This window comes from Neomonachus schauinslandi, chromosome 5 (genome assembly GCF_002201575.2).
Source record: "Neomonachus schauinslandi chromosome 5, ASM220157v2, whole genome shotgun sequence".
NCBI classification, from domain to species: Eukaryota; Metazoa; Chordata; class Mammalia; order Carnivora; family Phocidae; genus Neomonachus; species Neomonachus schauinslandi.
The window spans coordinates 60,566,256-60,583,694 of NC_058407.1; the positions used below are offsets into that span (position 1 = coordinate 60,566,256).

At 48.2% G+C, this 17,439-nt stretch overlaps 1 protein-coding gene across 2 annotated transcripts in view; it reads left to right on the forward strand.

The window, feature by feature from the left end:
• Window positions 1-17,113, forward strand: part of CSAD (cysteine sulfinic acid decarboxylase) — a 27,039-nt gene extending 9,926 nt beyond the window's left edge. For both annotated transcript variants that reach the window (XM_021686684.2, XM_021686685.2), the window contains exons 2-15: window positions 6,647-6,783; window positions 7,045-7,171; window positions 7,267-7,357; window positions 7,711-7,817; window positions 8,250-8,365; window positions 8,858-8,937; window positions 9,253-9,307; window positions 13,728-13,844; window positions 13,920-13,984; window positions 14,280-14,361; window positions 14,779-14,978; window positions 15,177-15,228; window positions 15,354-15,443; window positions 16,549-17,113. In XM_021686684.2, the coding sequence (XP_021542359.1) occupies window positions 6,658-6,783; window positions 7,045-7,171; window positions 7,267-7,357; window positions 7,711-7,817; window positions 8,250-8,365; window positions 8,858-8,937; window positions 9,253-9,307; window positions 13,728-13,844; window positions 13,920-13,984; window positions 14,280-14,361; window positions 14,779-14,978; window positions 15,177-15,228; window positions 15,354-15,443; window positions 16,549-16,722 (1,482 nt within the window). In that variant the 5' untranslated portion in view covers window positions 6,647-6,657 and the 3' untranslated portion in view covers window positions 16,723-17,113. The remainder of the gene's footprint in view (window positions 1-6,646; window positions 6,784-7,044; window positions 7,172-7,266; window positions 7,358-7,710; window positions 7,818-8,249; window positions 8,366-8,857; window positions 8,938-9,252; window positions 9,308-13,727; window positions 13,845-13,919; window positions 13,985-14,279; window positions 14,362-14,778; window positions 14,979-15,176; window positions 15,229-15,353; window positions 15,444-16,548) is intronic.
• The last annotated feature ends 326 nt before the right edge of the window (window positions 17,114-17,439 follow it).

The following is a 17,439-nucleotide window of genomic DNA, read 5'->3' on the forward strand; positions in this document are numbered from 1 at the left end:
CCTCTTCCCTCTCGTGCTCTCTGTCTCTCATTCTCTCTCTCTCGAATAAATAAATAAAATCTTAAAAAAAAAAAAAAGGTTACCTGTGGGGGTGGAGGTGGGAATGGGGCACATGGAATGGGGTGGGAATTAGACTTTCACCATTAATATTTTTATATATTTTGATTTTTGAGCTACCTGAATGTATTGCTTACTCAAGAATAAAAAAATTGGATGGGGCGGCTGGGTGGCTCAGTCGTTAAGCGTCTGCCTTCAGCTCACGTCATGATCCTGGGGTCCTGGGATTGAGCCCCGCATCGGGCTCCCTGCTCGGCGGGAAGCCTGCTTCTCCCTCTCCCACTCGCCATGCTTGTGTTCCTACTCTCACTATCTCTCTATCTGTCAAATAAATAAATAAAATCTTTAAAAAAAAAAAGAACAAAAAAATTGGAAAGAAAGCATAATGAATGCAAAACTACAATAATAATAAAGGGGCAACTACAGGCAATTGTTGCTAATTAGTAATTTAGGCCTACTGTTGCTAGGCCTTCTGTTTTGTTTTGTTTTGTTTTCATAAGAAGCTGGAAGTTTCAGTATTGACAATTATTTTTATTACTTATTTATTTATTTTAAAAAAGATTTTATTTATTTATTTGACAGAGACACAGCGAGAGAGGGACCACAAGCAGGGGGAGTGGGAGAGGGAGAAGCAGGCTTCCCGCGGAGCATGGAGCCCAATGCAGGGCTCGATCCCAGGACCCTGGGATCATGACCTGAGCCGAAGGCAGACGCCCAACGACTGAGCCACCCAGGCGCTCTTGACAATTATTTTTAAAGCTTTAAAACAGGGGTGCCTGGCTGGCTCAGTTGATAGAGCACGTGACTCTTGATCATGAGTTTGAGCCCCACGTTGGGCATAGAGATTACTTAAAAACAACAACATACTATGCAAACCAAACAAAACCATCTCTGTGCGTGAGAGTTGGCTCACCGGTGAGTTTGCTTAGACTGTGAGCTTCATGAGGACAGGGCTATGGCCTTTTCTTCCTCCTTTTTTTAATTTTTATTTTTATTTTATTAAGTAAGCACTGTGCCCAACATGGGACTTGAACTCGCTGACTGAGCCAGCCAGGCACCCCAGGGTCTATGTCTTTTGCTCTCCATTGTATCTCTAGTGGTCACCAAAGTGCTTGGCAAATACTAGATACTGAACAAATAATTGAAAGAGGGAAGGGAGGAAGAGAAGGGGGCAGTCCAGAAGGCAGATAACAAAAAGTTGAGTGCTGTTATCCTCTGAATATTGTTACTACCTTCATTACAGCCCTTTGGATTCCTTTCACCTCTCTCCTGTGTTGGAGGTGTTCGATTTGGTCTGATTCTCTGTCTTTTGTCTATGACCCAGTTTTGGTTTATTTGTTTTGTTTTATCTCTGGAAGTCTTTGGATCCTCCACTATTCTAAGACAATATTATAATCTGTCTTTGTATTGGTCATTCAGTGGATCCTTTTAATCTATCCTTCTGTTCTATAAAGCTTTCTTTGATTTCTTTCCCCTTTTTTCCTTCCTTTTCTGAAATTTCTATTACTTGACTATTGGGCCTTTTGGATTGATCTAAAGTTCTTTTCTTTGTCCATCTCTTTATATTTTTATCTTTCTGTGTGATTTTCTTGGCATCGTTTTATTTCTAATTTTTCATTTCAGTTGTCATATTTTTAAAATCCTAGAGTTTCTTGCTGTTCTCTGAGTATTCCTTTTTGAGGGCGACCTATTTTTTAATGAATGCAATATCTTCTGGAAATTTTGAGGCTTTCTTCTCCCTGCATTTCTTTTCTTCAACCAAATGCCTTTTTTCAGTTTGCTTGTTTTTACCTCTGTGGTTCAGGTTAGGGGCTTTCCTGTAGTGTCTGGTAATCTCTGGCTGGCTGGTTGCTCACATTGAAGAGGAAGGCATGAAGGCATATTGGAAGGCCGAAGTGCATGGATAGGCCATATGGACTTGTGGGCACCACTGACCAGGAGATCAGGTCAGGACTGAAATAAGAGCATCAGGAGGTCTTTTCTCCAGGGCTATCGAGGTCAATTTCTCCGGAGAGGAATCCTCTAGTCTGCTGGCCCTGGAAGGTTTACCCCTGGCCACTGGTTCTGAATGCTGGTTAGGAGAAAGAAGTTGATTTGATAGTAACTTCCTCCTGATCCTCCTGTATTTGGGGCAGTGCCTCATGCTCACCTGCTGTGCCTCAAGTCTCTAAGTCCTGGCCTCCCTAAGTCCCACCCTACCTGTTTCAGTTGCTCTAGAAAACAGATCTCTTGCTTCTTTGGAAGCAGGGGGAAAGGAGGGTTGTTGCCTGACTGAATAGATAGGGGGAGGAGAGTGAGGGTCTAATTGTTCCTTATACACACTTCTACAAATCCTTCCTGCCTTCCAAGATGGCTAATGTTTCCAATTCCTGAGCCTTTCTGGGCTTCTGCCCCAAGAACCAGCTTGTTTCCCATTGGCATAGCCTTACAAGGACATACTGGTTTTGGCTTTCTGCCATGTGCTAAACCAGTTACCACTTCTCATCTGCTTTCTATCTTCTGCGATTATTGACATCTCTCATCTCTCCTCATTTGCTTTATTCTTCTGAATTTATTTTTTATTTTTATTTTTTTAAAATATTTTATTTATTTATTTGACAGAGAGGGAACACAAGCAGGGGGAGAGCGAGAGGGAGAAGCAGGCTTCCTGACCAGCAGGGAGCCCGATGCGGGGCTCCATCCCAGGACCCCGGGATCATGACCTGAGCCGAAGGCAGATGCTTAACATCTGAGCCACCCAGGCGCCCCTATTCTTCTGAATTTAAAATTCCACTGATGTAATTTTAGTTGGGTTTCAGGAAGGAATAGTGGTAAATGTAGGTGTTTAATCTGCTGTGTTTAATTGGAATGAGCACAGAGACCATGAATGTATAGCAATATCAATTTGAATGGTTGAGTGGCTTTTACTAGCAGAATCCAGCAGTCCTGGTGGATTTGGTAAGAGAAGGATTGGCCAGTTGGATTGGAGTTTCCCAGGTGGGTTTGGTGGAAGGACCAAAGGGCCGAGGAGTTGAGGATTTTGCACAAAGAGTGGTTGAAACAACAAAACATACAATCTAGGTTGCAGAAGCGAAGGAAAGAAAGATATGAGGGAGTTGATGGTTAGAGGAGTTGATGGACTAGAGATCCCATGAAGTCTGAAGAAACGTGAATTTTTTAACAAACCCTACTTGGTCCTACCAGCATCTTCTCAGCCTGGGGCTGAAGCCCTGTTCCTAACTCCATTCAGGTTTCTTTGCTTTATCATTCTATTTTGCAGGTTAACATTCTTCTTTAAAAAAAAAAACAAAAAACAACTCTGGGCGCCTGGGTGGCTCAGTCGCTTAAGCGTCTGCCTTCGGCTCAGGTCATGATCCCAGGGTCCTGGGATCGAGCCCCACATCGGGCTCCTTGCTCAACAGGGAGCCTACTTCTCCCTCTGCCTGCTGCTCCTTCTGCTTGCGCTCTCTCTCTGTGTCAAATAAATAAAATCTTTTAAAAATTTTTAAATAAATAAAAGGAAAAGAAAAACTCTTGGGGTGGTTCAGTTGGTTGAGCATCAACTCTTGGTTTCGGCTCAGGTCATGGTCTCATGGGTTGTGGGATTGATCCCTGAGTCAAGCCCTGAGTCAGGCTCTGCGCTCAGTGGGGAGTCTGCTTGAAGATTCTCTCTTTCCCCCTCTGCCCCTCCTTCCACTCCCACGCTCGCACATGCAAGCTCTCTCTCTCTCAAATAAATAAATTAAAAAAAAAGGAAAAGAAAAACTCTTTGCAGGCAGGGGCTCTTCCCTCTCTCGGGTACCCAGGGCAGGATTCTGTATGTGGAACAAGGATGGTGATGTCTCACTTCTCTGTTTATCCCTGGAAGAAACTGGGAGTGTTCAGAGTCCTCCAGATTTCATTTCTGAGCTGTGACTGAGGTGGAAAGGATAAAGAAGGTCCTGGGAGGGGAGGATGGAGTCTCCCCTAGAGACCCATTCTTTGGAGCTTGGGGAAAAGCGTTCCTCCTGCTAGGAGACTCCCTTTGTTAACCAGTTGTTCCCTCCTTACAAACCTCTTGCAACCTGTTTTCTACCCCCCTACTCAGAAAATTCTCCCTTGGCCTGCTTGTCATATCTCCTGGCCTGAGTTCCTGTGAACGCCAGCAGATGCCTTGGAGGGTGTCTCTTGAAAACTTATTTTATAGAAACAGAGGCCCTGAGGTGTCCTCACTCCTGGCCCAGTGGTCTTTGCAGCACAGCAAACTCAGGGCCTGAGAGAGCCTCGAGAGAGGCAATCAAGCATGATGGTTAGGGGCAGGGGCTTCAGAGCCCACCATGCCTGGGTTCAGACCTAGCATGGCCAGGTGCTGGCTGTGTGATCTGAACCAGTTACATACATGGCATCTCTGGAATCTCAGTTTAAATGTGGGCAATAAACTTACCTGAACAATTGTAAAGATGATAATAATACATATTAAATACAGAGTGTGGCATGTGGTAAGTGCTTCGTTGGTACCTATCTTTCTTTGCTTCTCCCCCTCAAGCCTCTCCACCCAAAGGCCCCCCTGCTGCCACCTGTCAGGGGAGCTAAAGTGACACGGATAAAGGATTGGCTCTTTCATTCTCAGGGTTTGGGCCAGCTCCCCTCTGTCCCCCAAACCCAATCTACTGAGGAAAAGTTTAAGGGTTGGACCGCTAGGGTTCCTTGAACCTGTGTTTTCAACTAGTGTGGGGTCCAGTGGCTGCTGACAGTGGATTAAATCAGAGCAACCCACTTTGAGGAAGTTTCTTCTTCATATTCCCTTGACCCTCTCGCCCACTCATTTGGGGGGTTCCTAGGCCTTAGTGTTTTCCCCTCCTCCTGGCCATCTCTCCAAACATTTTCTCCCATGGGGAATGGAGCCCGTCACAAGGCGTCAGCTGTACCCTGACTCTCAAATCTGCTTTCTGTTCTAACAGCTCATCAGAGCTTTGGGCCGACCTCCTCATTCCTCTGTCCTTTCCTACCCACACCACCCTTACTCAGATGTGGATCGCTTCTTGCCTGGTTTACAGCAACACCCTGTGAATTCTACATCCTGTGCTGTATACTGGTCTGAGCATCAGTTTCATCACATTATTCCTTGCCACCAAGTCTTTCGTCTTTCAGTGAGTTCCTATTTTCTTTTTAGATTTTATTTATTTGAGAGAGAGAGAGAGAGCTTGAGCATGAGTGGGAGGGGGAGGGGTGGAAGCAGACTCCCCGCTGAGCAGGAAGCCCCACATGGGGCTCAATCCCAGGACCCCGAGATCATGACCTGAGCTGAAGGCAGACACTTAACTGACGGAGCCACCCAGGTGCCCCAATGAGTTCCTGTTTTCTGCAGGATAAAATCTAGATCCCTGGGCCTGGCTGGGGCTCAGGGCTCCCCATAATCTGATACAACTCTGCCCACCCCGCCTTTGCTCCAGTATCATCCTTGCAGACCTCCCTCCAGCCAGCCAGGCGCCCTTCATTGACCTTCCCTCAAGCCATACTTCTTCCCCATGTCAGCTCATGGCATCACCCTACCCCCAAATGTTCTCTTTCTCCCTTTTGCTAATCTCATTTCTCCTGCCTTCTTTCAAGATTCAGCTCCAGCCCCGCTGCAGATCTTCCCCAGCCTTCAGCTGCCATCCTCCATCCATCTCTCTTCCTCAGTAGCACGTGGGGTCAGTGTCCAGCCTAGACCAGGCTGGGACTGCTGCACGTGCATCTGTGCCCTCCCAGCAGACAGGGAGACTTTCTCAGTCCCAAGCACCCTGTCATGAACACAGTTGGTGCTCACTTCAGACAACCGCTTTCTGTGTATTGAGCACTCTCAGGCTGCAAAGCCCAGGATTATACTTGTTTAACAAAATCCTTCCTCAACATACCCCCTTTCCTTCCTGCTCTAGGAGAGGGCTTTAGAAATCAGGCTGGTTCTTTGGGGGTGGGGGTGCAAAGAGATAAAGCATTTCACCTCCACCTATCTCAGGCTCCCTCCCCTTCTGTCTCCAGGGTCAGGGGCAGCAGCTTCCTGCCAAACATTCTCCACTAAGTCCCCTGTCCAGCCCTCCACTTCACAGTGATTCTTCCTGGCTGCTCGCTCAACCCTGGTGTTAATGCTTCTGCCTTTCATTGCATTTCCCCCTTCTTCCTGTCAGCTAATGATTATTCAGGGACTTATCTCAACCGGTTGTCCCTATCCCAAATCTCTAAGTTCTCTTCAGGGCAAGGGTCATGAGAGTGATCTCATGGTCACGTGAGTGCTGCCTGTACCTCACCCCCTCCGCTGTCCTGGTCCTAACACTCTCAAAAGCTAGTCGCGTGCCCTGCCTCCAGCGCACCTGAACAGAGACCTGAGTGGAAAGGTAAGCCTGTCGTCTTTGCCTGAGGCAGGCAGTGACCACAAGTTTCCACCTGCTCAGCACTCACTGCCTTTTTCTTCCCCACCTGTTGCTGCTGACGTTCTCCCTGGGCGCTTGCTTGCCCTTGTCTGTACAGTGAAGGCTGGGACTCAGCTGCAGGACAGGGGCTGGAGGCCTGCTCTGCGGTTGCGGTTCTTGCTGGTTAGGTCCAGGTGGGATGCACTGGGCTGAGTAGGGAGTAACTCCTGCTTTGCTCACAGATTTTATCCTGATGGCTGACTCTAAACCACTCTTCTCCCTTGATGGGGACCCCATGGCTGCAGAAGCCTTGCTCCGGGATGTGTTTGGGATTGTTGTGGATGAGGTCATTCGGAAAGGGACCAGTGCCTCCGAGAAGGTGGGTCCTTTCCCTCTCCTCCTGCCCATCATTCCTGGCTCAGAACTTTCCTCCTCCCACAAGGCTTCAGCCCAGAATTCATCAGTCTTGCTGAATGCACCAGGGATTATATGCTGGGTCATACTGTGTATATTTACCCTTGTTCATGAGTTGCTTTGGTAATATTCCTAACTCGTTTTATGTGCAAGCTGAGAGGTGGTTTGGGCAGCCAATTAATGGGGGTGTCCATGGGCCCCCAGAACCTCCTGCTTCTCCCGCCAGGTCTGCGAGTGGAAGGAGCCTGAGGAGCTGAAGCAGCTGTTGGACCTGGAGCTGCGCAGCCAGGGCGAGGCGTCGGAGCAGATCCTGGCACGGTGCCGGGAGGTGATCCGCTATAGTGTGAAGACCTGTGGGTCCTGGGCTGTGGCGGGAGGAGGGTCTGGAGTTGTCCGTTTGTCCGTCCGCAGCTGCGCTCTGAGCTCCCTGCCCCCCCGCCTTCTCCAGGTCACCCGCACTTCTTCAACCAGCTCTTCTCAGGGTTGGATCCCCATGCTCTGGCAGGGCGCATTGTCACTGAGAGCCTCAACACCAGCCAGTGAGTCAACCCGAGGCCCCTTACCCCCACCTCACAAAGGCTTGGATTTGCTGGAGACATACCCCAGGGGTAGGGAGGAGAATGGTTTTGCACCCCCCTCCCGTTTCCTGGCATCTCTGCCGGCAGTCTTTCTCCTTGTACCCTTTGGGCTCCCTTTCTCCCAGCTTTCTCATGCCTCCTGACCCCCAGTTCTTCCTCATTCTTGCTTCCCTGGCTCTTGGTCACCAGGTCATTCCTCCCTTTGGACCTTTCCTTCCTCATTGTCCCCACCTCCTTTCCCTACTCCTCTGAGAGTCGGACCTGGCTAGCCTTCCTTCCTCTTTTCCCTTCTCATCCCCCCCCTCTCCTGGCAGGTACACTTATGAAATCGCCCCCGTGTTTGTGCTCATGGAAGAAGAGGTGTTGAAGAAACTCCGGGCCCTGGTGGGCTGGAGCTCTGGGGATGGGGTCTTCTGCCCTGGTATGTGAGAAGGAGGGGGGGGCTCTCTTTGGTCTTTTTGAGGGTTCCTCCTCCCCCACGATTTTCTTGCTCTGTGCTGGCAGGGAGGGATTCCTCTTTGTTTCCTCTCCAGCTGGGCTGGGGCCAAACCTGAGAGAAGCTGCCCAGTCCCCTGTATCCTCATGTTTGCCAAACAGTCCCTGGGATCAGCACTCCAGTGCCTGCTCTGGGGAGGGGAGGCCCTGTCCTGGGTCAGCCCAGGATATGGAGGGGAGTAGTCCGGGGGATCTGCGAATCCTGGGGCTGTTTGGGGTTATCAGCAGGCCCTTCGGAGATCCCTGGGAGCCTATCACTCATGCTTCTTTGATCAGCTCTCCTGGGTGGAGAGGTCACGGGGAGCAAGCTCCAGTTTTGATCCACGGCTCCTCCCTCTTACCACCTTCCCTGCGACAGGTGGCTCCATCTCCAACATGTATGCCGTGAACCTGGCCCGCTATCAGCGCTACCCGGATTGCAAGCAGAGGGGCCTCCGGGCGCTCCCACCCCTGGCACTCTTCACATCAAAGGAGGTGGGAAGAGGCATAGACCTACCCTGGGCTCCTGATGCTCATGTCCAGCCAGCTGAGTCTGCCTGCCCAGACCCATCTCCAGGGCCAGCCTGCCTCCAGGCAGAAGTGCTTCCTTCCAGTCAAGGGGCCCAGTAAACGCTCCTGTTCACCTTGCCTTCTGAGTGGAGGTAGCAAAGGGACAATGAGTGCCGCAGACATAGTCCACACCCTTTCTACTCCGAGTGTGGTCTGTGGACCAGTAGCAGCAGTATCACCTGGGAGCTTGGCAGAAATGCAGACTCGCAGGCCCCACCCCAGACACGCTGAATGTGAATCTGCATTTGAACCAGACATCCTAGTGATTTGGAGGCACACGACCATTCGAACATTCGAGAAGCCTTGGTCTTCAGAGTCTTATCTGTTGCAGCTCACACATTTACCAGTGTCTCCCTCCTCACTATCCTCCCTGCCCTCTTGCCTCTAGCCTAATCTGCCCTCTGCCTTTCTCCATAGTGTCATTACTCCATCAAGAAGGGAGCTGCTTTTCTGGGGCTTGGCACCAACAGTGTCCGAGTAGTCAAGACAGATGAGAGGTAAAGGTCCTTCTGTTCACATGGCTCAGACCCAGCCTGGCACAGCGTGCCCTCCTGCTGTTAGAAGCTCTGGCCTCAGGCCCATGCCCCAAGTGGGCTTTTCTCCCCTCTCTGTTTCTACACAGTTGCCCCTTCTGTCTGTCAATGCCTGCTGGAGTCTCTCGCCCTGTCCCCTGAGGTCCGCTTACCCCTCTTAGGAAAAAATCAACATTATGGCCTCTGTGTAGCTAACCCCACATTACCCTGCTCTCAACAGTTCTGCCTCCTAGCTGAGAAAACCAATTACTTCTTTACCCAATCAGTTTTCTTTTCCAGAGGGAAAATGGTTCCTGAGGATCTGGAGAGGCAGATCAGTCTGGCCGAGGCTGAGGTGAGTGAGTGAGGGGCGCTGAGACAGTGGAGCAGAACCCCTTGGTCTTTTCTTGGAGGCTTCCCTGGGCTCTCCCCACTCAAGGTGCTGCTCAATCCCTCTTCTTCTTCTTCTTTTTTTTTAAAGATTTTATTTATTTATTTGACAGAGAGAGACACAGCGAGAGCAGGAAACACAAGCAGGGGGAGTGGGAGAGGGAGAAGCAGGCTTCCCGCAGAGCAGGGAGCCGGATGTGGGGCTCGATCCCAGGACCCTGGGATCATGACCCGAGCCGAAGGCAGACGCTTAACGACTGAGCCACCCAGGCGCCCTCAATCCCTCTTCTTGACCTCTGTGCCCGTCTCCCCTGTGGGCTGAAGTAATCAGTGGGAAGCCTGAGGAATGAGGACACTCTATGCTGCTCTTGGGGACTTTGCCAAGACCCATGGGCAGGACAAGATCCCAAGAGTCAGGAGCAAGCCTGAGTCACTGAGCATAATATAGAACTTATCACATAGGGTTGTTGCAAACATTACATGAGTTAGTATAAATGCACTTGGAACAGTGAAGGACTATATAAATACTACTGCCCATTATTGTTTTTATTGTTATTATTGGAGTACTGCATAGCCATTTAAAAGAATAAGGTGGGTATATGTATACCAACATGAAAATACCTGCACTATATATTTAAGTAAACCTATATAAAGTATATATAGCATGTTACAGTACAGAATAAACACTTTGAACCTATGGTTATTTATTTTTACTTTTTAAAATTTTTTAAAAAGATTTTATTTATTTGAGAGAGAGAGAGAGCGTGCACAGAGGTTGGGAGGGGCAGAGGGAGAGGGAGAAGCAGGCTCCCCACTGAGCAGGGAGCCCTATGCGGGCTCGATCCCAGGACCCTGGGATCATGACCTGAGCCGAAGGCAGATATGAGCCACCCAGGCGCCCCAGAACCTATGGTTATTTAGAATAATGTATACTTATTGATATATTGATGTTACCTCTGAGTAGCAGTGTGAGCAGCAACTAGAATAGTGGAGTACCACTTTTATTGTACAAATAAATCCTTTTTTTTTTTTTTGGTAATCGCTGTATTGAGATATCGTTCACATGCCGTACAATTCACCCACTTATAGTGTCCAATTCAGTTGTTTTTAACAGAGTTGTGTAACCATCGCTACAATAAATATTAGAACATTTTGGGGTGCCTGGGTGGCTCAGTCGTTCAGCATCTGCCTTTGGCTCAGGTCATGATCCCAGGGTCCTGGGATCGAGCCCCACATCGGGCTCCCTACTCTGCGGGAAGCCTGCTTCTCCCTCTCCCACTCCCCCTGCTTGTGTTCCCTCTCTCTCTGTCAAATAAATAAATAAAATCTTTAAAAAAAAAAAAAAAGAACATTTTCATCACCCCCAAAAAGAAACCACACACCCTTTAGCCATCAATCCCCAATTTTCCCCAAACCTCCTACTAGGCAACACTCAGCGAGTTTGTGTCTCGATGGATCTGCCTATTGTAGATTTTTCATATAAATGGACTTACACTATGCATGGTCTTTTGTGATGAACTTCTTTTACTTAGCATACTGTCTTCGAGGTTCATCCTTGTAGAGTCAGCGCTTCATTCCTTTCATTGCTGGATAATATTCCATTGTATTGGATCTACCACATTTCATTTATCTGCTCATCAGTTGATGGACATTTGGGTTTCCACTTTTTAGCAATTCTGAGTAACGCCCCTCTGACCATTTGTGTACAAGTGTGTGTGAACGTATGTTTTTCATTTCTCTTGGTTATATACCTGGGGACAGAATTGCTGACTCATCTGGTAATTCTGTATTTAACTTTTGAGGAGCTGCCAGCCTGTTTTCTCAAAGTGGCTGTACCAGTTTCCAGCCCTACCAGCAGCAGATGAGGGTTCCAGTTTCTCCACATTCTCACCAACACTTGTTATTTCTTTTTTTCCTAGTCTGTTTGTTTGTTTCAATTGAAGTATGATTAATATAAAGTGTGAAGTTAGTTTCAGGTGTACCACCTATTGATTCAACAGTTCTGTTTATACAGTACTCAGTGCTCACCACGATAAGTGTATTCATTATCTGTCACCATGCATTATTACAATATTATTGACTAGACTCCCTATGCTGTGTTTTCATCCCCATGACTTGTTTATTTTATAACTGAAAGTTTGTACCTCCTAATCCACTCTATCTATTTCACCCGTCTCCCCCAACCTCCCCTCTGCAACCACCAGTTTGTTTTTTGTGTTTGAGTCTGTTTCTTTCCTTCTCTGTGCATTTGTTTTGTTTTTTAGATTCCACATATAAGTGAAATGATATGGTTTTTGTCTTTCTCTGTCTGACTTATTTCAGTTAGTATTATACTCTCTAGGTGCATCCATGTTGTTGCAAATGGCAAGATCTCATTCTTTTTATGGCTGAGTAATATTCCATGCATGCACACACACACACACACATATGTATACTACATCTTCTTTATTCATCTATTAATGGGCACTTAGGTTGCTTTCATATCTTGGCTACTGTAAATAATGCTGCAATAAACATAGGGGTACATATATCTTTTCAAATTAGTGTTCTCATTTTCTTTGGGTAAATACTCAGTAGTGGAATTATGGATCATACGGTAATTCTATTTTTAAGTTTTTGAGGAACAGTGTCTGCACCAGTTTACATTCCTACCAACGGCACAGGGGCTCCCTTTTCTCCACATTGTTGCCGACACTTGTTTTCTTGTCTTTTCAATTCTAGCCATTCTGACAGGTGTGAGGTAATATCTCATTGTGGTTTTGATTTGCATTTCCCTGATGATGAGTCATGTTGAGCATCTTTTCATGTGTCTGTTGGTCATCTGTATGTCTTCTTTGAAAAAATGTCCATTCAGGTCCTCTGTATTTATTTATTTGTTTGTTTATGATTGTTTTAATTTTTATTTTTTTAAAAGATTTTATTTATTTATTTGACAGAGAGAGACTCAGCGAAAGAGGAAACAGAAGCAGGGGGAGTGGGAGAGGGAGAAGCAGGCTCCAGGCCAAGCAGGGAGCCCGATGTGGGGCTTGATCCCGGGACCCTGGGATCATGACCTGAGCCAAAGGCAGACGCTTAACGACTGAGCCACCCAGGCGCCCCTGTTTGTTTATGATTTTTAAGTAATCTCTACACCCAATGTGGGGCTTCTGCTTTTTTCCTTTCCAATCTGGATGCCCCTTATTTTATTTTCTTACCTAATTGCCCTGCTAGAACTTTAGTATAATGTTGAATAGAAGTGGGGAGAGTGGGCATCCTTGTCATGTTCCTGATCTTAGGGGGAAGGCTTTCAGTCTTTCAGCTTTGAGTACGGTATTAGCTGTGGGTTTTTTGTAGTTGCCCTTTATTAGGTTGAGAATGTTCCCTTCAACTCTTAGTTTGTTGAGTATTTTCATCAAGAAGGAGTGTTGGATTTTGTCAAATGTTTTTCTGTGTCTATTGAGATGTGTTTTTTCCCCCTTTATTCTGTTGATAAGAGTGTATTACATTGGGGCACTTGGGTGGCTCAGTCGTTAAGCGTCTGCCTTCGGCTCAGGTCATGATCCTGGGGTCTTGGGATTGAGCCCTGCATCAGGCTCCCTGGTCGGCGGGAAGCCTGCTTCTCCCTCTCCCACTCCCCCTGCTTGTGTTCCCTCTCTCACTGTCTCTCTTTCTGTCAAATAAATAAAAAAAATCTTTAAAAAAAAAAAGAGTGTATTACATTAATTGACTTTTGGATGCTAAACTGAGCTTGTGCTCCTGGGACAAATTATTTTGTCATAACATACAATTTTTTTATATGTTGCTGATTTTGGTTTGCTAGTGTTTTGTAGATTTTTATATCTATGTTCAAAGAGATATTGTCTGAGGTTTTCTTGTGATGTTTCATCTAGTTTTGGTATCAGGGTAATACTTGCCTCATAGGATGAGTTCAGAAGTGTTCCTCTTCTGTTTTTTAGAATATTTGCGAAGAACTGGTATCAGTTCTTTTTTAAATTATTATAGAATTCATTAGCAAAGCCATATGGGCCTGGGCTTTTCCTTGTGGTCGTTTTTAAAAATAAAAATTCAAGTTCTTCATGAACTTTTGTACCATTAGAATTTTTTAAATAGCATTTTGATCTTCAAGACACTAAAAGTTTTTGGAAGTGTGTGAGCTTTGGAAATAGACCAGCAGACAGACCTAGGATTGAATTCCATCTCCGGAGCTTCAGCTTGGGGGTGAATTTCTTAACACCTCTGAATCTGAGTGTCCTCACCTGCGAACTAAGGGGGACGGTAGCATGTTGTAAGGTTGAAAGGGCCCAGGCCAGGCCTGCAGTAAGAGTTAGAGACGGCTCGGCCCTAGAACCTGGGTGGCTTTTTAGATCCCTTCACAGTCTCTGTCTCCTCCTGCGTTGTTGCCACAGGGTGCCGTGCCGTTCCTGGTCAGTGCGACGTCTGGCACAACCGTGCTGGGGGCCTTTGACCCCTTGAACGCGATTGCTGACGTGTGCCAGCGTCTCGGGCTGTGGCTGCATGTGGATGTGAGTGAGCCTTGGGCCTGAGGGGGGGTGGGCTGAGCCAAGGCCAAGGCCCACGGTATTCCTTTTGCTCCACAGGCTGCCTGGGGTGGGAGCGTCCTGTTGTCACAGACACATAGACATCTCCTGGATGGGATCCAGAGGTGCATACGGCCACCTACTTCCTGAATCCCACCCTTCAGTTCCTTGACCCAGAGAATAGTCCTGGACTAGGGCTCTTCCGATGGGAAGGAGGGAAGGAGGTTGGTGGGAGGGGCGCTGGAGAGATGGTGGACTGGGGCTGGGAAGTCAGACATCAGACGTGGGAATTCTTCCTGACTGCTGGGCCGGGGTGAGACTCAAGCCCCTTCACTGAAAATATGGTAAAGGAGGGGGGCTCTGGTTGAGGAGCAGCCAGTTGATCCAGCTTTGCTCTGCCCCCCACCCCCACCCCTGCAGGGCTGACTCGGTGGCCTGGAATCCTCACAAGCTTCTGACAGCAGGCCTGCAGTGCTCAGCTCTTCTTCTCCGGGATACCTCAGTGGGTTGGCCCTGCCCTCTCCTCACTCCACCTCCCACCCTGGATCTCTGTCTTTTTCTCTGGCCCACCTTCGAGAGGGTCCTGGCCTTATTATGTCCTCCTCACCATCCCATCTGAAGCCCAGTATCCATGACCAGCCTCATCCCCTGTACTGCCCCCACCCCCTCCCCCACTGTGGCCTGTCTTCAAGCAAAGGAAGAGGTTTCCAGCTTGCAGTTGTAATTGAAGGGATCCTAGGCTGAATCTGGGAAGAATTCTGGGTATTGGGAGAAAACCCAGAGAAAGGGACCTAGTGGCAGGGAAAGAATGGGTGGTCTGAGCTAAGAAATCCCCGTGTGCAGCTCTGGAGGAGGCCTCGGTGTGTGTGGGGGGGGGTCTGACAGTCTTCCCCACACTCCCCCGCACCCCAACCAACAGAACCTGCTTAGGCGCTGCCACGGGTCCCAGGCCAGCTACCTCTTCCAGCAAGACAAGTTCTATGACGTGGCTCTGGACACTGGAGATAAGGTGGTGCAGTGTGGCCGCCGCGTGGACTGTCTGAAGCTGTGGCTCATGTGGAAGGCACAGGGCGGGCAAGGGCTGGAGCGGCGCGTCGACCAGGCCTTTGCCCTTGCCTGGTAGGAGTTGGGGCGCTCCTATGTCCTCTCCCCTGGTGTTCCATCTGGTCCATCCTGCCCCCACCCACTGCTCCACTCCTCCCATTTTTCGTGTTCTTGGGGTTTCTGGGTTCATTCTCTGCGTCTCTTCTGCTTCTGTGTCTCTGCTTTTCCTCCTCCATGTGTGATTTCTTTCTCTCTCTCTCTCTGTGTTCGCAGGTACCTGGTGGAGGAATTGAAGAAGCGAGAAGGATTTGAGTTGGTTATGGAGGTATGCATCCTCCTCCCCACCCCAGGCTATCCCACACAGCAAAGCCCTGATGGGGGAAGAGGGGCAGTAAGGGGGGATCATCCCCCTTCCACAGCTCACCCCTTCTCCTCCCTCATTCCTCCCAGCCGGAGTTTGTCAATGTGTGTTTCTGGTTTGTGCCCCCCAGCCTGCGGGGGAAGCAGGAGAGCCCGGATTACAGTGAAAGGCTGGCTAAGGTAGGCTCTCTCTTCTGGTCTCTGGTTATAGCCCACTTTAGGGAACTGTGATGCTTCTGGTGTGTTTCTGCCCCCTGCTGGCTGTGAGTGGCATGGCAGGTCCCTTTGCTAGTCTTGCTCCTGAGGTGGGGGTGTGAACTGGAAGACAACCCCAACTGGTCCTCATTTCTGTGGGGGTGGGGATAGGAAATAAGGTATGTTTCTGGAAAATGAAAAGAAGACAGAGAGGGATGTTACAGGAGAAGTCACCAGTGTGTAGTACGTAGTCCATGGGAGTTCTGCTGGGAGCTCGGGCCCAGGACAGCCGTATGAAGCCTTATTCCCTGATGCTGGGGGCAGAATAACTGTATAAGGCCGGTCCAGACATGCCTTCTAGAGGCAAGGAGATACGTCCTGTCCCTAAGGATAGATTGGTGCTAGGTGCTGCAGATGATCTGAAAGGACAAGAATGTTCTTGCCCTTAAGGGGTTATTTAGAAAATTAGAGTTACCTATCTGAAACTAATATGTTCAAGGCAATCTTGTAAATTACATGTTAGATTACAGGGTACAGATCACAGATATTCCAGGAATTCAGAGAGGGGAGAAGAAGGTGTTAAGGATGACAAAGGCTAGATATTAGAGTAGAGCGGTGCTGGGAGTCAGGGAACAGTCAGGATTTGGCAGAAAATGGCCCGTGTGACAACTTGGAGATGTAGGTAAGATAGGAAGTAATGCAGAAGCTGGAGAAGGGGGCGCCTGAGTGGCTCAGTCGTTAAGCGTCTGCCTTCCGCTCAGGTCATGATCCCAGGGTCCTGGGATCGAGCCCCGCATCGGGCTCCCTGCTCGGTGGGAAGCCTGCTTCTCCCTCTCCCATTCCCCCTGCTTGTGTTCCTGCTCTCGCTATCTCTGTCTCTGTCAAATAAATAAATAAAATCTTAAAAAAAAAAAAAAAGAAGCTGGAGAAGGCCAAGCAGGCAGGATGTAGTGGGAAAGGTGACCTGGGGTCAGGGTCAGAGGCTGAGCGATGAGTGCTCCCTCAGAAAGGTACCTGGGTGAGAGGGAAATGCGCCTAGGGGAGCGTGCACTGAGGCTGCAGCTGGAAGTTCTCTCCAACCCTTCCACAGGTGGCCCCAGTACTCAAGGAGCGCATGGTGAAGGAGGGCTCCATGATGATCAGCTACCAGCCCCATGGGACCCGGGGCAACTTTTTCCGCATGGTTGTGGCCAACCCTGCGCTGACCCGGGCTGATATGGACTTCCTTCTCAACGAGCTGGAAAGGCTAGGCCGGGACCTCTGAGCCTCCTCCTCCTCCTCCTTGCTGCTGGCCCTGACCGCCCCCCGCCCCCTCCCCGCCGCCCCGTCTCTGTGCATTCCCTTCCTGTGTTTTCAAGAACAGACTGACCTTAACAACCTTTCTGTGCCTTGATCCACTAACTCTCTAATTAAATATTTGCTACTAGGAGAATATTTAAATAAACTACAGTATATCCAGATGATGGAATGGTACTCTGCCATTAGAATTATGTTTACAAACAAGATTTTTATTGATATGAGAAAAGATAATTTTAATATAATGCTATATTGAAAAAGCTGGATACAAGACTTTGTATATAGTAATATCTGAGTGGTGTTCATACATAGAAGACTGATAAAATGAAATATGCCAAATATTAATAATTTTCCCTGGGATGGGATTATAGGCAATTTAAAATTAATTTTTTATACATTTTGTGCTCTTCCCTTTTATTACATAATTAATATGCATTACTTTTATAATGGGGAAATAATAAAGTTAAACCTTCAACTATATTATTTCAGAATGTTTTGAAGTTTACCTTTTATCAAATAATAGAGAACGTGAAATTTTTTTTTAAAGGGGCGCCTGAGTGGCTCAGTCGTTAAGCGTCTGCCTTCCGCTCAGGTCATGATCCCAGGGTCCTGGGATCGAGCCCCGCATCGGGCTCCCTGCTCGGTGGGAAGCCTGCTTCTCCCTCTCCCACTCCCCCTGCTTGTG